A 20678-nucleotide genomic window follows, 5' to 3' on the forward strand; every position below is an offset into this window, starting at 1 on the left:
GTTACGCCTCGTGCGACGCCAATTCCTTTCTCAAGGAGCAGTTGGACGCTGCCTTCCAGAAGAGCTTCACGGTGCATGGCTGCGTCGGTTATGACGGTGACGAAAACACTCGACCGCGGCGGTAAGTTCACGTGGTCGGCGATAACTCGGATCGCGGTTGACGTCGTGTTGGTCTCCACCGGCGGTAAAACAGGCTTTCGCAGCGTCAGCTGGTTTGCCCCGAGGTCGATGACGGCGCCATACTCGCGGAGAAAGTCCATTCCGAGGATAACGACCCTCGAACAGTCTTGCAGAACGACGAACTTCACAGGGCACGTCTCACCATGGATCTCGACGCGAGCAGTGCATCTCCCGACTGGTGTGATGAGGTGCCCTCCGACGGTTCGTATTTGTGGTCCATCCCACGGCGTGGTGACTTTTCGAAGGCGGCGGGAGAGTCTCCCACTCAAGACCGAGTAGTCTGCTCCGGTGTCCACGAGTGCTGATGCGTCGTGGCCGTCAATGACGACGTTTAGGTTATTGGACACCGCTGCAGGGGCGTCGTTTCGGTCTCTGGTAGCGTTCGAGTGGGGGCCCTCCGACGTTCGTGGAGGATCTTGGCGTCGGTCGTCTTCGGCAACTCCACCTCCAGGGGTTGCCGCGCCTAGTTTCCCCGACGTGGAGCGAGGGGCGACAGGCTTTCACGTCGGGGTCGGTGCATCGGCGAAGCTGGACGTCGTGGCGAAGGCGACCGGAACTCTCGGCGGGACGCAGGCTCGGGGGACTGAGGTCGTCGCAGGTACTCGTCGATTTCCCGAGGCCGTTCACCATAATGGGGTCGCGGGTCGTTCGGGTGGAACCCGCGCAGCCCGAGTCGACGGTATGGGCATCGGCGGTAGGTGTGGTCTGTTTCCCCGCAGTGGAAGCACAGAGGGCGTCGGTCGGGCGTTCGCCACACATCGGTCTTCCGGGGTACACGGGGCTCTTGACTGGCGTACTGGAGCTGGTCGTCGCGGCGTCGGTCGTGCTGCGGCGCAGGAGAGTGACGTCGGGGCGGCGCAAGATAGGCTCGAGGAGGAGGCGGTGGCCGTCGGGCCACTGCGGCGTAAGTCAGCGTGGGCTCCTCGGTGGCTGCCACGGCGACGGGAGCCTCTGGTTGGGTGGCTCTCTGAACTTCTTCCCGCACAACCTCGGCGATGGAGAGCGTCGCTGGTCGGTTTGCAGCTGGCAGCAACCGGCGGATTTCCTCCCGGACGACCTCCCGGATGATTTTGCGGATGTCCGTACTAGGAGCGTTTTCGCCGCTAAGCAGAGCGGTTGCAGTGACGCTTGAATGCCGCTGGTAGTGGGAAGCGCGCGCTTGGAGGGCGCGCTCGATGTTTGTTGCCTCGGTGACGAAGGCGTCGACGGTTGCCGGCGGGTTGCGGACGAGGCCTCCGGAAATGTCGTCTCTCACCCCGCGCATGAGAATTCGTAGTTTCTTCTCTTCGGTAGCCCGAGGGTCGGCGCGGGCACTCAGGCGCAGAACGTCCTCTACGAAGCCGGTGACGCTCTCGTTGGGGTCCTGGGTTCTGGTTCGTAGTAGGTCCTCGGCTCTCTCTCGGCGGTGGTTGTTGTTGAACGTAGCCTTGAGATCGGTCTTGAAAATGTCCCACGACGTCAAAGAGGACTCATGATTCTCGTACCAGTGCTTGGCGGTACCCCCAAGCAAGCAAAAAATAGACGTTGTGCAGGCGCTGCTCGTCGGTCCAGCAATTGTGGCGGGCAACGCGTTCATAGTGGTCAATCCAGTCTTCGACGTCTTCGTATTGCTCGCCGTGGAATGGAGCAGCCGTCCGTGGTGCGACGGGCAGATAAACGACGGCTGGAGCGGCCGGGGTCTCCGACTGGTTGGCCATCGTCGTCCTCCTGGTTTGCCTGGTCCTGGGTTAGCAAAGGTCCTGATTCCGGGTCTAGGCCAAGGTTCCGGCGACTTAATCGGATCTCGGTCTGGTCTTCGTTGTGTTCTTGGGGGCTTGTGTTCGGACTTGCACTGCGGGAACTCGGAGGGGAGCGCTGCACGGGCATGCGGTTACCCCGCACCTCCACCAGAATGTCACGGGTGGTGACCAGAATAGCAATAAATATACAGGAAGAAATAAACGTTTAATGTGGCGAACTTGTGCCAAAACAAAATGGAATAGAAAATAATAACAAAGCGTCGCGAGCGTCGAAGTCGGCGAGACAGCAGAGTCGAGCGCTGGGGCGAAACTGACTCGACAAGGTCGCGAGCGGCGTCTTATCTAGAGTGAGTCACTATCTCGAAGATTCGGCGGAGAAGGTTCGAGCGTAGCCCGCTCCGGGCAAGAATGAACACGCACTTTCTAGAACAACATAAGCAGGGATAAACGATAGAAGTTATGTCCGGAGCAAGAATAAACGAGAAAGTTCTAAAAGTCCGTGACCCTGCGCGCGGCAATATGCTTGAGTCATGTCCGCAAATACTTCTGTCGACATGTGTGCAGAGAAACTCCGTGTCCTTTGCTCGATGTATGAGCGGACAAGGGTGTTCGCTTATGTATTTATTTCTTACCTTAAGTTACGATTCACCGGAACACCCGTGCCTCGAATGTAGGGTGCAAGACTACCTTTTGGACTGGTTGTCATGCATCGTACGAAGCACAGGCGTCTTCGCGACTCTCGACGTAAGCAGACGTAATTCCTTCCTAACGTGACGCAACGCGTTGTAGTGTGCCGCGTGAACCGGCCTTAAAGGGATGGTAAACCGAAATTTGGATTTCAAAAAAACAATGCAGGAGATGTAGGCAGGACTCTACAATCCCTACAGCACTACTAGTAAGGCGATGTCTCAAATGGGCGGCCGTATTTTTCGAAAATTAGGTCGTGATTGAACCAGGCCGACGAGGCGCGTGACGTCAAGATACCTTGTTTCCTCCCCTCTTCGCTTCGCTCCCTCAAGGCGGCGAGGCGGAGAAGACGCGAGGCCGTTCTATCTCCTTCTCGGAGAAACATGACGTCAATATTTCTGCCAAATGCGCCTCCTTTTCTTAAAAATACGGTCATCCGTTCGAGATATCGCTGTATGAGTGATATTTTGGTGTTTGTAGCATCCCGTTGCACGCTTTTGCCGCCGTGTTTTGGGGAATCCAGATTTCGGTTCAGCATCCCTTTTAAGCTTTCAGCGACTTCACATGTATGATACGCTTTTGTGCAGCCAAGACACGTTCGATGACGTGGGCGACCGGCTGTACCTGACGCCTCTGATCGAGTCGGGTGACCTGCAGGCGGCCAAGCTTTCGAGCCGCGTGGGTGACCTGGGTCCCGTGAATGACGTGCCCAGCTACTCGGGCTTCATCACCGTCGACAAGTACTCGGGCAGCAACCTCTTCTTCTGGTTTTTTCCAGCAATGGTGAACTTCAATGACGTTTTCACTGTGCCTTCGATCAATCTGAAAAGTCTTTAAAGGGGCGACGCAACAATATTCGCATGGAATGTTTTTCACTTTACACAAGTGGGGCCCAAGTATACTCGACCACGATGCCACCGACCAAAAAACTCCTTTGTTGCGGTGTAATCTCATGGACAAAAGTGAGCGTTTTCTTTCGATCTTTCTTCGCCAAATTTGCTGACGTTGCAGGGAGCTCACAGTAATACCCGTGCCACACGGGCAACTCGAATGCCATTTACAACGAATGACATTTGAGCAGACGACCAATCAGCGCGCAACACTCCTGGCGTGGCGCATTCAACGCGCGACAGATTGCGAGCTGATTCGCCGATCACACAAATGTCATTCGTTGCATGTAAATGGCATTCGAGTTGCCCGTGTGGCACGGGTATTATGCAGTATCCCACGATGACGATATCTGAATGAGGCTCATAGATTGAGCCCGAGCACTGCGTGAACACTCAATTTGGGCTCGTGATTATCAATAGAGAGTTTTATAATAGGGGGCGTACTCGAGAACCGAACTTGACGCGACCGCGACGGCGCCATTTCTCTCGCTGAGCCACTCCGGGAACTGCACCTCTGCACGTATCGGTTCAGGTCGAGTCGAGCAAGGGCTGGTGGCGCCCTCTCGCAGTGCCATGTCGCAGTAGCTATCCAAAGCAACTTCCATGCTTTGACTCCTCACTAAATGGCGGCGCTGTTATCGAATCCAGTGTGGTCTCGGTGGACGCGAGCGGTTTGGGTTTTAAGGGTGAGTTTCTCAACTGAGTGCTTTAGTAATGTTGCCTTTGACTTTGCACAGTGCGGACAGACTGACCTTCGTAAAGAGCCCACGAAGACGTTCACCACTTGTTACCGTGCTTTCAGGAGAACCCCGAGACGGCTCCCGTGATGCTGTGGTTGCAAGGCGGTCCGGGCGCCTCTTCTCTGTTCGGGCTCTTCGTCGAGCACGGCCCGTACCTAGTGAGCAGGCGAGGCAGGCCCAAACGGCGTCGAGTCACCTGGGCCCGCCGGTTTTCGATGCTCTACGTCGACAGCCCCGTGGGCACCGGCTTCAGTTTCACCGAACGGGACCAGGGCTACGCCCGAAGTCAGGAGGACGTTGCGCGAGACCTGTTCGAAGCCCTACAGCAGTTCTTTTTACTCTTCGTGGAGTACGCCGCGAACGACTTCTACATCGCCGGCGAGTCCTACGCCGGTTCGTGTTTGTTTTCGTTCTTAAGCATGAAATGCTTTTTAACGCTACCCCCAATCCAAAACTTTAACCCGCCCCTCCGTTCGTCTATCTGTCCGTGCATTTCCCGCCAAATCTAGCGAGGAAAGTGACGTCACGTGACCTACACATCTTGGGGAAATGGAAAGCATGTGACCGACCTATACGTCAAATTAGTTTCCCCGCTAAATTTAACGGGATAATTCACGTCTTATGGCCAATATATCAATTCAGTTTCCTAGCTAAATTTAGCGGTAAATTGACGTCATGTGACTTATACACCAATTTAGTTAGCCGCTAAATTTAGCGGGAAAATATGCGTCACGTGACAAACCAATTACGTCACCAATAGACCATATGCGAAATTGCTCGAGCGTCTGGCAACACTGGGTGAGCTGCCATCTTTGTTGCGGCGAGATTCCTCTGCTGTTTGTCAATTTTGTGTACGTTGTCGGTAATAATCGAGGTCTACTGCTCTCCGTCACCGATCCTCACCCACACCTGTGGGCAAAGGGTGAGTATTGTTTTACCGCCGGTCGATGGTAGATCTCGCCGCAACCAACATGGCGGACGTACACTTCAGCTCGAAATTTGGATTTGAATGCCGGCAAGGGAACGGGCGCGAGCGCCTAGTTTTTCAAAGCGCTTTCTCAGCGCGAGTGCTTGTGCGAGCGAAGGATTCTTCAGAACTACGCTTTCGCGCCCTGGCCTTTTCCACGCCGCAGCCAACTGGTGAGACGGAGCATGTTCTTTGGCACCTTACTAGATGGCACGGTGCATTTCGCATATCGTCTAATCTTCCTTATAATGCATTTTATGCATTATAGGACTTTAAAGGTAAAGATCGCTGCCGATTATGTTTCTTCTGTTGTTTTTTTTTTTTGTTTTTTTTTTCCTTGCTTGCTTGCCCAAGTTGCTTTGGATAGACGGGCACCTACAGTGTGTTTCTAAACGTTATTGAGGCTTAAATCAAAAACGTCTAGATAAACCAACGAACGGAGTGCACTGAAAATTTTCACAAAGGTGTCTTTGGGGGTGCATTTATTTTGCGCGAATTTCAAGAGAAAAAACTGTAAGCCTAAAAAAAGTTTTTTTTTGTTTCATATGCGCAGGGAGGAAAACGTTAAGAACAGTCTGGTTGACGGTGCTATTTAAAGTTCATACCACACATGCTCGAACCTGTTGGTTCTGCTTTCGGCTGTTTATCTTTAAAAAAAAATTTAAAAAATTTACATTTTTGTTTTATGCTGTGACATGCCGAGTAACAGCGTCAGTCAGGGAGTTTTTGCCGTTTTCCTCCGTGGGCATAAAAAAAAAAACAGAAATTTTTCAGGCTTCTTTTTTTTTTTTCTAAGACCTACACTTATGAAATTTGAGCATGAAAAATACGCTACCTAGAGACACATTTGTGAGAAGTTTGACTGTAGTTAGTTCTTTGGTTTATTTAGGCGGATTTTACTACACCCGAGTAGGGCTCGGAAACGGCCTAGCTGTATAGATGGCCTAGACTAGATTGATGCGAGGAATGATCCCCTCTGGAGAAAACAATCCCGTGCCTCTACATTTTTGCGCAAAGGACTCAGAAAGCCAATTAATCGTCGAGATCTACGAATTGGCCAATGACAAACCCGCGGAAAGGTGTTTTCATCGGGAAATTTTTTGGGTCTTCGATGTGAGCATGACGTCAACATGTGAAACGTCAAGGTCAGGGTCGGGAGGATGATATAACTTTTTTTTCCGATGAAAGCTGTTGTTGTTTATGTTTTTGTTTGTTTCGTGTACCAAATTCCCCGAAGTTCTTTTTTTTATATATATATCTCACTGATTGACCCTTTGAGTGCACTCTCAAAAACCTCGACGTGCGAGTATTTTCAGCCACTCACATATCACGCTTTCGAGTTGCACCCCCTACACGGCGAGCAAGTGTTTTATAGTGTGCGTCTTCGGCGCATCGAAACGCAAAGAGCGGCATGCAAATCACAGGGCAACAAAGAGAGCCCGTAGATAGGGCACGATGACGAAGCAGCCAAGCTCGCGCCACCATTGGTTGAGGTCGGGGAGGAAACAAACGCCCGCACTTTAAGAAATGCCTGCGCATCTACTTACCCGCAAAACACTCTAAGAGCCAATCTCTGTGCTCTGAGAAATCAGCTCAGCTCAGCGAATGATGAGGCGGAACATCCGTTTAGACCTAAAAATGAAGTTTGCGCAGTGACATTACGCATTGCAAAGCGTCGTGCTTGCATTGTGCAATTCCAGAGCGGTGACTTAAAGGGGCACTGACACCCCAAAGGTCGTATTTATTTTTATTGTCTAAAACGATGCAAGTTGCAGTCATAGACACGCAAAAAAAACCGCATCGCGAAAAAAAATTTTCCCGCGCGCGCGCGCGCCTTTTTATTTTTGGCGTTTGATTTTCCCGCCTCTCGCCTCTTTTGATCGGTGACGTCAAAAATCAGGAAATTTAGAAGCTTTGTAGGCGACATCTCTATAACATTTAATTACGGCAATCCTAAAACATGTTTTTTAACGCAATTGCGAACGCACTACGGCCCTTCTTTTTGAAATACCAAAAATCGGGAGTTCGTTGTGGTGCCGTCTCCTGGATTTGTATCCTCCAACGGAAAACAGGCGACACCGCTCAAAACCGGTCCGCCTCAACGCGGGCGCTCGCTCCTTTCCTCCTCGCTTTGGGTCGCCATGGCAACAGCCGGGAGTGGTGAAAGGAAGTCGACTCTCAGGTCTCCGCGATTTTTGACGTCAAGGCACCGGCGCCGATCGCGCGGGAACTTCGAATTCGGCATTTGGAAATTGTTTTTTTACTTCACGAATACTGAATTCCCAAATCTCAAATTTCGAGGGTAATGTCCCGGCATCGTTTTCAATCGTTTCGGATAATAAAAAAAAAATATGATTTTGATGTGTCAGTGCCCCTTTAATGTTGTGGTCTATTTAACCTTATCTAACCGTAATAAAGTCTGTCTTTTTTTTTCGTTACTTTAAAAACAGTGACTTCTAAAACCATCACGTTAACAATTCGACCTCCAGAATCACGTATATAGAGATTATTTACTCGAGTTATAGCCGCACTATCTATGAACTAGTCCCTTGCGTCTACTTTCCCGCAGAACACACACACAGCCAATCATCGCGTTGCGCATAAATAACATAGCGAATATCTAGATCGAGAACACGATTCCCCATACAAATACAATCTTCACAGATGGTATCTTCGCGCGAAGACGTTATCTCTGCCCTGTAAACCACTGGAATTATGCTGTCGATTGCGATGATTGGCAATCCGCGTGCTCCGCGGAAAAGCAAACCCTCAGCATTTTTTTATAAACAGTACGGCCATGACTCGAGTAAATACGGTATTTTGTGCACAGAGGCTGCAGAAAATCATTTTGAAGATACCGCTGACGACTGTCCTTTCCGGAGAGTTAAAAAATGAGTTTTCGGAATCTCCGCTCTCGCGCATCCTTAGCGCCTATCAAAGCTACGCACGCGTACTCTTGCTTTTTTTGAGAAGGTCAAAAGTAAACGTCACGACTGATTGTAGTGCGGGGGAATGTACCTGGCAAGCTTGCAATTGCACGCGCTACCCACACGAGCGACACGGGCTTGGCGGTCGAAATATCCTTTTAGTACGTAACAACTGGTCAGAGGTTTTTCGTGTTTTCTCGTGTTTAGTTTACATCGTTAAGGAAACCGAACGTGATATTCGGATTCCCTAAAAAATAATACTCTAAAATTCACTTCTAACTCGTTTTTTTTTTTTTTTTCGAGACCCTTTTTAACTTTCCTTTAAGCTGGAACGAAGTAGAACAAGTCCTGCCTACTCTAAAGTCGTACAATAGGTTCGATATCGGCCATGGCTGTTGATTTGCTCCCTCTCTCACACTTCTTATCGTATTCACGTTGCCTTGTTGGCGCGACCAATAGTCAGCGGTGTCCGGACACACAGTGTTGTGTTAGTTCTGTGGAGAGGAAACAACGCAAAGGCCCTTCCGCATTATGATCAGTCATGGGACGAATTGATCAATATGACTTATAAAATTAAAAGCGCTAACAAACGACAAAAAGGAAGGCGAACAGGACGAGCGCCTTGTCTTTGTTAGCGCTTTTAATTTTATAAGTCATGAACCAACTCGCCTGCTTCGCCACTTTTGATCAATATGCCATGTTGAAAAATACATCAATCGTGTTCACCTCAAAAACTATAGTAAAAATAGTCCAGCTTTGGCGGAACGTTACTAATTTCGCCCTTTCTGTGATGAATTAAGAAATATGTAGATGCATCTAATATTAGCGTTGTCATTTTATCAAGACATCTAATATTAGCGTTGTCATTTTATCGAGACATACACGTTTCAAACGCCATAAGCGTCGTTTCTTTCTTCGACAATCAAATCTTGTAAGAACTACTTTGCAGAGCGCATGATTATTACGCGAAACATGGGGGGATCGGTGGCCGAGTCATTCTTCTCCCGGCTGCGAAAGCGGACGGACGCAGAATCATGTGCTCTGCAGGAGCGGTGATAACGGCCCCCGTCGGCCGCGGTGAATCGATTATCTCCGGAGACGAAGATTACAGGATGATTTTGCCCGCACTGCCATCAGGGGAATCGATGAAGAACGCTGTCGTGCTGCACGGCGACATCGCTTGTCGCCCGTACCGCATAGAGGACTTCAGGCAACCACTGGACGAAGCAGGTGTCCTCGGGGAGGTGGCCAAGATAGGGTCATTTCAGATGTCCCACGTCTGGCTGCTAGACCTGAAGACCTACGCGGCCAAGCAGAAACTTCTGGCGGGGCGGATTGCAGTAAAGGGTCGGAAATGTGTCGTGGTCGACCCGTACAGACAGGAGATCCGTATTAAGCTGCACTGGGTGTCGTTCGGCGTCACGAACGACACCATCCAGCGGGCCTTCTACGACTACGGGGAGGTGAAGGAAGTGGCGTACGAGAAGTGGAAAGTGTCAGGATTCGACGGCGTCGAGTCAACAACCCGCACCGTGCGTCTCGTTTTGCGGGAGGGCGTCAGCCTCGAGCGTCTGCCGCACCAGCTTCGGCTGGGCGGCGGCATGGTGCTCGTGGTTGTGCCTGGACGGGCCCCTGTGTGCCTCAGGTGCCGTGGGACAGGCCACATCCGACGCGAATGCCGGGCCCCTTGGTGCAGCGAGTGCCGTGCCGTCGGCCACGAGCGGGCCGACTGCGTCCGCACATACGCTCGAGCTGCAGGACAAGGTGCGGGTGACGACAACACGGACCACCTCATGGATGAAGAGGAGGCAGAGAAAGTGGCAGCACCCATGGAACCGACGACCGAGCGGGTGAGGGATGGCGAGCCTGGCACCGTCCCTGAGGTGGTAAGCGCTTCGCCTCCTGCGGGGCCGGCGACGGAGGCCCCCCCTTCGCCACTGGCGGACGAGGTCCAGTCGACGACGTCTTCCAGAAACGACGAGGCGGGCAAGGCTCCGGCTCCTGGCGCAGACCCCACTGGGCCAGAGATGGACGTTGTGGAAGGCTCTGCAAAGCGCCCGTTTGTCGACGACACGGAGTCTTCTCAGGACCGACGGCTGCGCCAGCTGGAGCACAAGTGGAGGTTGGTGGAGGGCCGGAGAGGCAAGGACGGTCGGCTGCGGTCCTTGTCACCAAAGGGCCGGGTGAAACTGACTCAGTGAACTGCTGCGTTAATGTACCACCCTGTAAAACGACGACGAAGGTAAGCCCCGTACGCTCGGTCTGGTCCCGATAGCCCATGGTCTCTATTGAACGGCCTGTACGCCTGGCGACCCTCAACGTGCAGGGGCTCGCGGACCGCTGACGGCAGAGACAAGTATACCGCCTCGTCGTTGAACACGACCTCGACGTTGTAGCCTTACAGGAGACCAAAGTCGAGGGGGCGGATCAGACCGAGTGCATGGTGAGGCCTTTCAGGGCACGCTACGACGTGTGCGTTTGCCACGCTGTAGGGACGTCGGCAGGGTGCGTCTTGCTTGTGCGGCGGAGTTTAGGGGCAGTGGTCCAGGCAGTTACGACCTGTGATGCGCGGCGGTTGATTGTCTGCGATCTCTCTTTTTCGTGCCTAGAATGGCGCATAATTTGTGTTTATGCGCATAACAACGCTGAAGAGCGGAAAGTATTTTTCAAGTTTATTCGTTCTTATTTTGACACTGACCGTATGACAATATGCCTTGGTGATTTCAACTGTGTGTGTTCCGCGCGAGATAAGACCAGTGTAACGCCTTTCAGAGACGCGAGTACCAGCATTTTAAATGAAATTGTTAATGAGTATGGGTTGGAGGATGTTGGGGAAGTCTTGGGGGATGCTTTAAACTGTCGCTTTACTCATTTTCAAGGATTTAGTCATGCCTGCTTGGATAGGTTGTATATTTCCTTAGAGCTGATGCCTCTGAGCTCCAGCTACTGTGTAACGCCGGTTTCATTTAGTGATCATTGTCTGGTTTCTGTCATTCTTGGCAAAGCCAAGGGAAAGGGAAAGAAGTTTTCTTGGGAGCTGTGGAAGTTAAATAGTAAACTTTTGGACGATAAAACTTTTGTAAAGGCTGTCAAAGACAGCATCGAAAAGTTAATGAAACAAGATGAAAATATTTATGCTGCAAAATGGGATACTTTCAAACAAGAAGTTAAAATGATAGCCATGGAGCGAGGAAGCGCTATTCAGAATAGTGCAAGAAAACGGGAAGAACTTCTGCACAACACACTTAAGATTTTGATCGGTGAGGAAAGCCGTACGCCCGGCGTATTCAAAGATGATAGGGAGTTTTCGTAGATCGTTTTCGCCGTCCCGCAAGGCCCTCCGCAACCCGCTACGATAGCGGGAACTCCACAGTCAAGGCTATCGGCGCGCAGGCGCAGTAGCAACTTCTTCGTTGCGGAACGCTTAGCGGAGGGGGCAACGCGGTCTACGAAAACCCCCTATTATCTGCACCGTCAAAGCGCAGCTTGAAATCTTGGATAAAGAACGATATCATGGTGCACTAGTACGGGCGCGAGCAGGGCAAATGTTGCTGGGCGAAGCGCCAACAAAGAGAGCACTCGGGATGGAAAAGAAATATGCTTCCCGCAATGAGATAGCAGAAATTGAGAGTAGCGGAGTGGTGACGAGTGAACCCGCGGAAATAGAACGCGCCGTTTGTGATTTTTATAAAAACTTGTTTTCTTATCGTCCTGTAGACTTAGATAACTTCAAAAAAGAATTATTGTGCTTTTTACCGCGTTTAGATGACAATGTAGTGTCAAGGTTAGAAGAATCAATTACTGTGGGTGAGATTGAAAGGACAATAGCCGAATTAAATGCGGGGAAATCGGCTGGTCCAGATGGCCTCAGTGCGTCCTTCTACAAGATGTTTAAGCGTGAGATAAGCCCTTTGATAAGTCAGGTATTTAATGAAGCGCACGACCAAAAAATGCTGCCACCCTCTTTTTCTCGCTCTCACACGGTCCTTATCCCGAAAACTGACGATAGAATTAAATTGAGACAAGTATCGGCCTATCGCCCCATTTGTCTAACAAATGTCGATTACAAAATTTTAATGAAAATCCTCGCCAGGCGATTACAGTCAGTTATCCAGGATGTGGTTGGACCTCACCAGACGTCTGGAATAAAAGGGCGGTCAATGGACCTTTTCCAAATACCGACGGCACCAGGCGGTGGCTGCACGAACTAAAAATCAAGGAAGTGACCTACCTGCGCTACCATCGATAATGGGAGCTACGTTACCAGTTGCTTCGCTCTCTGAGCAGCGTCGCGTGCCCAACGCAACGAGGTAGGCCTAGCGCGACTTTAAAGAAGGAAATCCGTAGCGTCCACCCAAACGTCGTGTTTTTCTTTCCGTCCACTTTCTTTTTTTGTGTAACACAATTATATATATGCTGCAATTACGTGTTCTACTCGTCGATTTACAGCCTCATTCCGAATTTCCTCGATTTTTTCGTGCCGACTTCCACCGCTTGGCATCGGGCGCTCGCGCGTGCGCAGAACGCTTCTCGGAAAAGGTCCATTCTGTCAAATATACATGCCGCTAGGAGCGTGCTGGAATGCTGTGATTGTATGGCTCGTGTGGTCGCAATACTCCAGATCGACCTGGAAAAAGCTTTTGATCAGGTGTCGCACGAGCTTCTTTTTAATGTCCTGGAACATGTAAATGTAGGTTCTGTCATTCTTGAGGGCGTGCGTATGGCGTATAAAAAGTGCACTACTAATCTTATTGTAAACAAAGCTGTTGGTGAACGTATCCCAGTCCATCGTGCTGTGCGCCAGGGGAGCCCTTTGTCCCCCCTTTTCTGCATTTTCATTGAATCTTTGTAGGTATATTCTTAATAGCCAAAGCATTCATGGGTTTCAACTACTGTCGAGTGAAGTGCGCGTATTGTCATATGCTGACGACATTGCCATTTTTTGTGTAGATAGAGGCAGCATAAGCGAGTCAGTGAAAGCTATTAAACTTTTCTGCAAATATAGCGGTAGTTCGGTAAACTGGCAGAAATGTCTTGGCCTCTGGCACGGTGAATGGGACTCGGCGCCCAGTGTATTTGAAAACATGAAGTGGGTAATAACGCCTCCAAAATACCTAGGTGTACCTTTAGAAAATTATCGGGATAGTGAGCTTTACTGGAGAAGTCAGGCTGCAGAGCTGCGCGACAAAGCCGAGGGATGGAAGGGCAGGGACTTGTCAATGTTTGCACGAGCCACGGTGTGCAATTTGTTTTTTGTCAGCAAATTGTGGTATGTACTTCAAGTGTTACACTGCTCGCGCGTCAACGTACAGAAATTACATAGAGTTTTTGCCGTTTTCATTTGGGGATCGACCTGGGAGCGGACTAGCCGAACGAATCTTTTTCGGCGTGTCCGATCCGGGGGCTTGTCATTAGCGCACTTATTCCTGAGGCAAGTGGTAAACCGATTTATTTTTGTTCGTGATGTGAAGGATAGTTTCCTTCGTACTATGTGTCAGCTGCGCTTAGGCAAAGCTTTGCCACACTTCGTTGTTTCTTCTGCGTGTCCCCCCGCCGGAGGAATCCGTGGTTACTGGCGAGAGGTTGCTCAAGCAACAGTTTTTGAGCACTCGTTTTTCTATGGAGTATTTAAGTGAAGTGTCGCGGAAAAGATTGTATAGGGATCTTGTTGATGTTGCTCTCCCTGTTCCCTTATACCGATCACTGTATAGTGCGGGCCCAGGTCAAAACGTGCTTCAGCGCGTGAAGACAATGGCAGTGCCTCCGTGTGTGAAATCTTTTTTCTTTAAACTGCATACCGGAGTGCTGCCGGTTAAGACATGGTTGGAGGAGAAGGGTTTGTTTGTTGCATGGGGGGTAAATTGTTTTTTGTGCAAGAAACCGGAGACGGTAGAGCACGTGTTTCTAGATTGCTGGGACGGTGTTTTCTTTTGGGACATTCTCCAACGTACGTTGAAAAAGCATTTACCTTTGGACCCGCGTGGTATTCGGTACCTAGCCGTTGAAAACGACGATAACGTACCGTTCGATCTCGTTTTTCTTGTGGGGCTTCATAGCATTTGGAAGTCACGCATGGCCGTGCGCCATGCAGAAATTGACGCAAAACAGGTTCACGAGTACTTTTGCGAAATGATGCTGCAAATTGTAGAGGTGTGGAAGTCTCAAAGTTGTGTACCTGACTGGCTACCAGTGCTGGAAAGTGTGACGCATTTGAGTTCATTTTAACCTTGCCATAGTTGCCGCTGTAGGGCCAACATAGTTTTTATCATTTTACAGTGCTTTGTTCTGTTTTTGTCAAAAACCGGCAATAAAGAAAAAAAAAAAAAAAAAGATCGGTGGCCGAGTGGGCTGAAGCGCACACCCAGCTCGACGCGCGTGGAGCGAAAGCTCGCGCTGCAGAACCCAGGGATCCTGGGTTCGAGCCCCACCCCTGCCCGTTTCGATCTGGATGAGCATCGTACCGGCGTGCGGTCGTGTATCACTACTGCGTGGTGCACGTTAAAGACCCCAGGCTAGCGGTTGTACTGCACTGGCTAAATTGCTCATCTAAAGCGTGTGACTCGTCGCAACTTTAAATGGCAGACCAACTACACGCTGTATAAATATCCCCACAACCCCAATTATTACGCAAAACATTTTTTTTATGCATGGCCAAAAGTCAGCGAGCAAAGTAGGAAACTGTCGACGAATACAGGAGAAAGGATAGACGCTGGACTTCACAGCTCAATATTTTATCCAGAAAAGAAGAAGAAAGATTATGACACAAAACCGCATTTATCCTGTCTCCTGTATTGTTCTACAGTTTCCTCACGTTGCTCGCTGACTTTAACTATGTATAATACTTCCCAACTAGCCCAGTTCATTACCATTCTCCAGATCTTTTTTTTTCTTGGTGTGCCTACGAGTTAGCTGTAAAAGTCACTTATTTTCTACCTAGAATGACATAAATCAAATAAATTTGATTCAGATAAAATTAATCTGGTTGAAGCCAAATAAATTTTATTTATTTTTTACCGCGATTTTTTTCACTTAGGTCTTTACGATAGTTGAAAACACGAATAATAGAGCATTTTTAGTGACCTTTTTGTAGCGCGAAAGCGTTCGAACGTTTTTCTGTCCTTAACATTTTCTATTCGCATGCAGGAAAGTACGTGCCTACTCTGGCATATGCCATCGACACCGCTGTCCAGCCGCGGGTCAACATCAACCTCAAGGGAATCGCCATCGGCAACGGCTTTATCGATCCTGTTTCAATGCTGGATTACGGGGACTACCTGTACCAACTAGGCCTAGTCGACAGGAAACAAGCGGCCTACATTCGACAGGAGACCTCCACTGCCGTCGGTTTAATAAACGACGGTCGCTACCTGGAGGCCTTCTTCGTCGTCGACAATCTTATTGGTGGAGAGTTCACAACGTCAACGTACCTCGAAAACGTTACTGGCTTCAACTTCTACTTCAACTTCTTCTATTGTAACGGCCCCGCGGACCACAACTATTATAACGCGTTCGTTCAGACGCCTTCGGTTCGCAGTGCCATTCACGTCGGCGACCAGGCGTTTCACGAGCTCAGCAACGTTGTCTCAGACCATTTGCTCGAAGACGTGATGATGTCCGCAAAACCTTGGTTCCTGGCCATCGTGCAAAAGTACAAGGTTCTCGTTTATAGTGGACAGCTCGACATCATGATCGCGTATCCCTTAACGGTAAACTTCTTGTCTACCGTCGAGTGGCCGGAGACAAGCGCCTTCGCAGATGCCCCGCGACAAATCTGGAGGACCTCTGAGAGGGGAGACGTGGCCGGTTACGTGCGACAGGCGGGGAACTTCACCGAGGTCTTGGTGAGGAACGCTGGACACATTCTTCCGTACGATCAACCTGATGCGGCCATGGACATGATCTCCCGGTTCATAGACGGAACATCCTTTTGACGTTAGCTCGCGAACATTGGGAAGAGCACGGCGGTTCCTGTTCTCGTAGACCGAGTATCGGGTGACCGAAGGCATGATGAGTATACTTGATGCTTCTTGACTATGATTGAACGTGCTCGTGACGCACTACAACAGACAACTTTTTTTTCATTTTTACAATAAACGTTGCGCCCTTTCTTTCGTTCTCTCTCTGTCTCTTTCTTTTTCAAGCACAAACCGCAGAGACAAAAGAAAAGAAAAAAAAAACACATGAACTAGCTTCCTCTAACTGAAAGCAGCAAAAACATATTGCCTTAAACGTTGTGAAAGAGTTTCCCCAAAGCATTTGTGTGAAATAGATCTTTCGTAAAACAAAATTCGAAGTGGATACTGCAGACATCACTTGTTCTGTCATTCTGCCGAGGGCCAAATATAGCGCGAACAAGCTGTTGCAAAAGCTAAACTCTGTGGCACTGTAACGCTCAATAAAGGTTTGTATTTGTTGGCATGTTTGTTTTTCGAAGATATTTAAGGGAAAATTTTACCCCATGGACATTATGCCGCGTGCGTGGCGAAGTTGGCAACGCACGTGGCTTCCACGTGGTGGAAGGCGTTGATTTTCGAACCCCACTCGGCCCGAATCTGTCTTTCGTAATTATGTGCTCTTCTGGAAGGTTCCAGACCATCCTCGGCCGTAATCAAGTGTCCTGGTTCGGAACTTTCCTGAACGTAGCGTGTGCACAAAAGCAGCGCTGACACGCAGCTTCAGAAGAGTCACCCTTCAGACGCCGACGCAAGATGCTGGCACCTTTCTCTTTAATGTTGTAGGCACAAGTTCGCCCCATTAAATGTTTATTTTCAGTTTTACGTTCATCTGCTGCTTTAATTCAGGACAATAAAAGGAACAGACATGTTTTTATATATGTATGGGTGCAGAGCCTTAAAAACATTATAGGGGTAAAAAGGCGATGCAACAATTGTTGTACTTGATGCAAGTACCGCTTAAAACGAATCCCTAACGTTAATGACCTATGAAATACGCGTTCGTTTTTCACCACACGCAATAATCGAAAGTCGCAAAAATATTAAAAAAACAACTAGCAGTCGCCTTCTCAACTCGCAGCCAGAACAAAAGGCCGCGTGATCTGAAGCCGATTATATGCCACCAATTAATATTGAACATAACCACGCGCTGGGGCTGTTATGGTTCGGCTATTGTCGTCATTGCCGCGATTGGACACGGGCCACAACCCGAATGCTAGTCCAGATATCGATTATCGCGAGCCCGAATCAAGTGCTCACGCAATGCTCAGGTTCAATCTATGACCCGCATTCAAATTTCGTCAGTGGGCGGTACTGCGACAGCCCAGCTATGTCATCAAGTTCTGCGAAGGAGAGGTTGAACGAAAACGCTCGCTTTTGTCTCTGAAATTATACCGCAACAAAGAAGTTTCTTGGCCAGTGGCGTTGCGTGCAAGTATACCTGGTCCCACTGGTGTTAGTAAACTATACTGTGAAAAGAAATTCCAAGCGAATATAGTCGCAGGGCCCTTTAAGGCTCTGTTTACCGCTCGACGACCGCGTGCGGCACACAGACGCAGCACGGTACAGGGGAAAGAAAGCACACGCGATCAGCGTGTTAAATAACAAAGGAGAAGTTGCAGCGGCCTCCGTGAGGACTCTGGACACCGACTCGACAGAGGAGACGGCAATTGCTCTGGCTGCGACGACGGGCGAAGAACACATCACGATCATAAGAGACTCACAAGTCGCCTTTAGGAATTATCAACCGGGCCGAATATTGACATCAGCCCTCCTAACTTTAGAAAGAAACAAAGATCCCCCCGAAATATACATAGTCTGGTCCCCGGGACAGAAAAGCCCGGCGGGTAACCTAACGGCGCACGCCGCTGCCCGAGAACACACTCTCCGGGCTACCTCGCTGGGCTATACCGCGCTCTAGGGGATACAAACGAAGGCGTTCCAAGAAGATACGCGGACATCTTAGCGCATTTCGGACTAGGAAGGAGAATCTAACCTTGTTCACACTCCAAGGTATCCAGAAAAGACGTAGCCACACTTAGACAGCTAAAGACAAACATGCACTTTCCCGCACGGCAAATATTTCACGCTATGTATCCAACTAACTTCGAGTACAAATGTAAGAACTGTAAAGCGCCCAACACTCTCTACCTTATGGTATGGGAGAACAAGCACGACACTTCCACACACCCCATCCCCCACCAATCGTGGAGCAGTGGGAGGACCAGCTTACCAGCTCAAGCCCTGAAAGCCAGTCCCGATTGCTGAACAGAGCCAGACTGGCGGCGCGGGACCATGGCATTTTTGATTGAGGACGCCACCTAGCTGGGGACGACCTATACAAGCTTTCGTCTGCTCAGAATTCAATAAAGGTTATTTCTTCCTTCATTCGACGAGAATGGCGTCGCTGCCAGTTTGGGTAAGAGGTGGTTGGGGTTTAAGGGGTTTAGCAGTCTTCACATACGTGGGTGTATTCCGCATGCCTGAGCGAAGTCCCAAGTGGACGTGACGATCGTTTTAGCTTCCGTCGCTGGTGGGTAAATTCACTCGTGCAGTACAGAAATTCTTCCTCTGTGTTTCTGTCCTGCTGTAGTTTCTGGCAGTCCCATATTAGGTGTGGTATATTGGGTCTAGAACCGGTTATACACGTGCGGCAAGTCGTCCACGGGATCAAAGATGGAATAGAGACGCGACCAGCTTGTTGGTCTTGTTAACCGTGGTCTCCCATTCTTGGGGACGCATGCTCTCCACTTTTGAAGAATGCCCTCTGTTAGGGCTGCTTCGGTGCTGGCATTATGAATAAGAGCCTGGACACCCCTGGGCAGTCCTTTAAGTAAAGGGTGGTCGTTTGGGGGCGGGGGTATTATAGTTAGTTGCAAGTCTCTTTTTTGCAGCCATTACGTATACGCTTCTTGTGTTATGTAAAATAAAACAAACACGCTGATTCGGGAAGTAATTAGTGGAGACAACTACTGGGAGCAGTCAAAATAGTTTTCCCGTTTTGTTGTTGTTTCTGTTTTTAATAAAATTTTCATATGGTCCAACAACCCCCCCTCCCTCCCTCCTCTGTTTTCTGTGAACTTTTACATATAAAAATGTTTCCCCTCATTAATTCATAAGTAAAGCTTTTTTTCTTATTGTAACAATTGCACCGCCTGGCCGCTATCATCTTTGAAATGTTAAATAATCTCAGTGTCTACAATACTCACAAATTAGTTCCTATACCTGGAAATTACGATTGCACTAAAAGTAATGAGTTACAATTAAACATTTCTCTAGAAATGTAATGCAATTATTTTTCTCCCTCGGTGGTATTGATTGACATGTTTGTTTTGCAATGAACTCAAGTTGGACATGATTAAAATAGCGCAAACTTGACAAGGACAAAAAAGGCACACGTACTAGAGAACTGGCGCCAAAATATTTTGTAACACGACTTTTGATTGGGCTAGTTGGTTCGTATTAGACAGGATTCAAATAGCGCGAACTTGACCATGACAAAAAAGGCACACGTACGACAGGACTGGCGCTGAGTGCCTTTTTTTTCCTTGTCAAGTTTGTGTTATGTTAATCATCTCTAATACGAACCAACTATCCCAATCAAAAGTCGTGTTATAACGCCAGTTGCCTCGCTGTTTCAGTGTTCATTACATATGAATAACGTTGTCAGTGTTACGCATTGGTCATTTGTTGCACGTTTGTTTCGCAGGTCTTCTGATCGTATACGGTAGGGCGCCGAATCTGTACCATTCACGTTCGTTGTTTTAATATTCGCCACGATTAAATCGATGTTATTTATACCACGTGGCACTTCACTGAAAACTGATCCAATAAACGTACCAGGCACTTAATAACTCGAGTACCTCCCCGCCCCATAACTCGCAGGGCGCCAATCGTTGCGACCTAAGGTGACAGCGAATAACAAGCACAGCAAACAACTTCGAATTAAAAAAAATATAAAATAAACTCCACGCAATGCTGGGTCATGTGACATGGCACAAGAGGCATCGTGGTTGCATCGTGGTCAATTTCGTTCTATGCAAGCGTCGTATCGTTATTTATTTTTTTTTTTTTCTTAATCAGGTCGTTGGTTTTTTTACTCGCCAAGCTTCCTGCGTTGGTAGTATAGCGGTTGGCCCACCCTAGCACCCCCTAACAAAGGTCTGAAACACGCGGCCCGCGGGCCACATGAGGCCCGCGACTCGCCGGGATGCGGCCGCCAGGTATCAAGTAGCTGCGAACCCGGAATCCCGGAAAAAAGCTCACCGGAGAAAAGCTCACCGAAGATAAGCTCACCGGAGAAAAGCTCACCGCAAAACCGGTGGATGCGGAGACAAGCTCACCGGCCATTGAGCGTATGCGGAGAAAAGCTCACCTTTTTTTTTTCTTCTTCTTTTTATACGGAGGCAGTTGGATCATGCGTAACCTATATCAATTTATTGACATTAAAATTTGTCAGCTTTGTAAAAAAGAAAATATCATTTTTTGTAATGTTTGTTAAGCTTATTGGGTGTATTGCTCCGAAATTAATAATTTACGGGCGAGTGTTTTCTATGGCTTAACGTCTACGCAACGAAGCCTAACTGAAAACTTGAT

General features: G+C 49.0%; 1 protein-coding gene across 2 annotated transcripts in view; it reads left to right on the forward strand.

Annotated features, from left to right (window-relative positions):
- The first annotated feature begins 3260 nt into the window (after positions 1-3260).
- LOC8044070 (methylthioribose-1-phosphate isomerase) overlaps positions 3261-20678 on the forward strand; it is a 58098-nt gene continuing 40680 nt past the window's right edge. Inside the window, exons 1-2 of one of the 2 annotated variants that reach the window (XM_042290508.1) lie at positions 3261-3346; positions 4299-4629. In XM_042290508.1, the coding sequence (XP_042146442.1) occupies positions 4323-4629 (307 nt within the window). In that variant the 5' untranslated portion in view covers positions 3261-3346; positions 4299-4322. Of the gene's footprint in view, positions 3347-4034; positions 4183-4298; positions 4630-20678 lie in introns of those variants that run through there. The other variant, XM_042290490.1, reaches the window with a different exon arrangement.

This window comes from Ixodes scapularis, unplaced genomic scaffold, assembly GCF_016920785.2.
Source record: "Ixodes scapularis isolate PalLabHiFi unplaced genomic scaffold, ASM1692078v2 PGA_scaffold0__279_contigs__length_252992795, whole genome shotgun sequence".
Lineage (NCBI taxonomy): Eukaryota > Metazoa > Arthropoda > Arachnida > Ixodida > Ixodidae > Ixodes > Ixodes scapularis.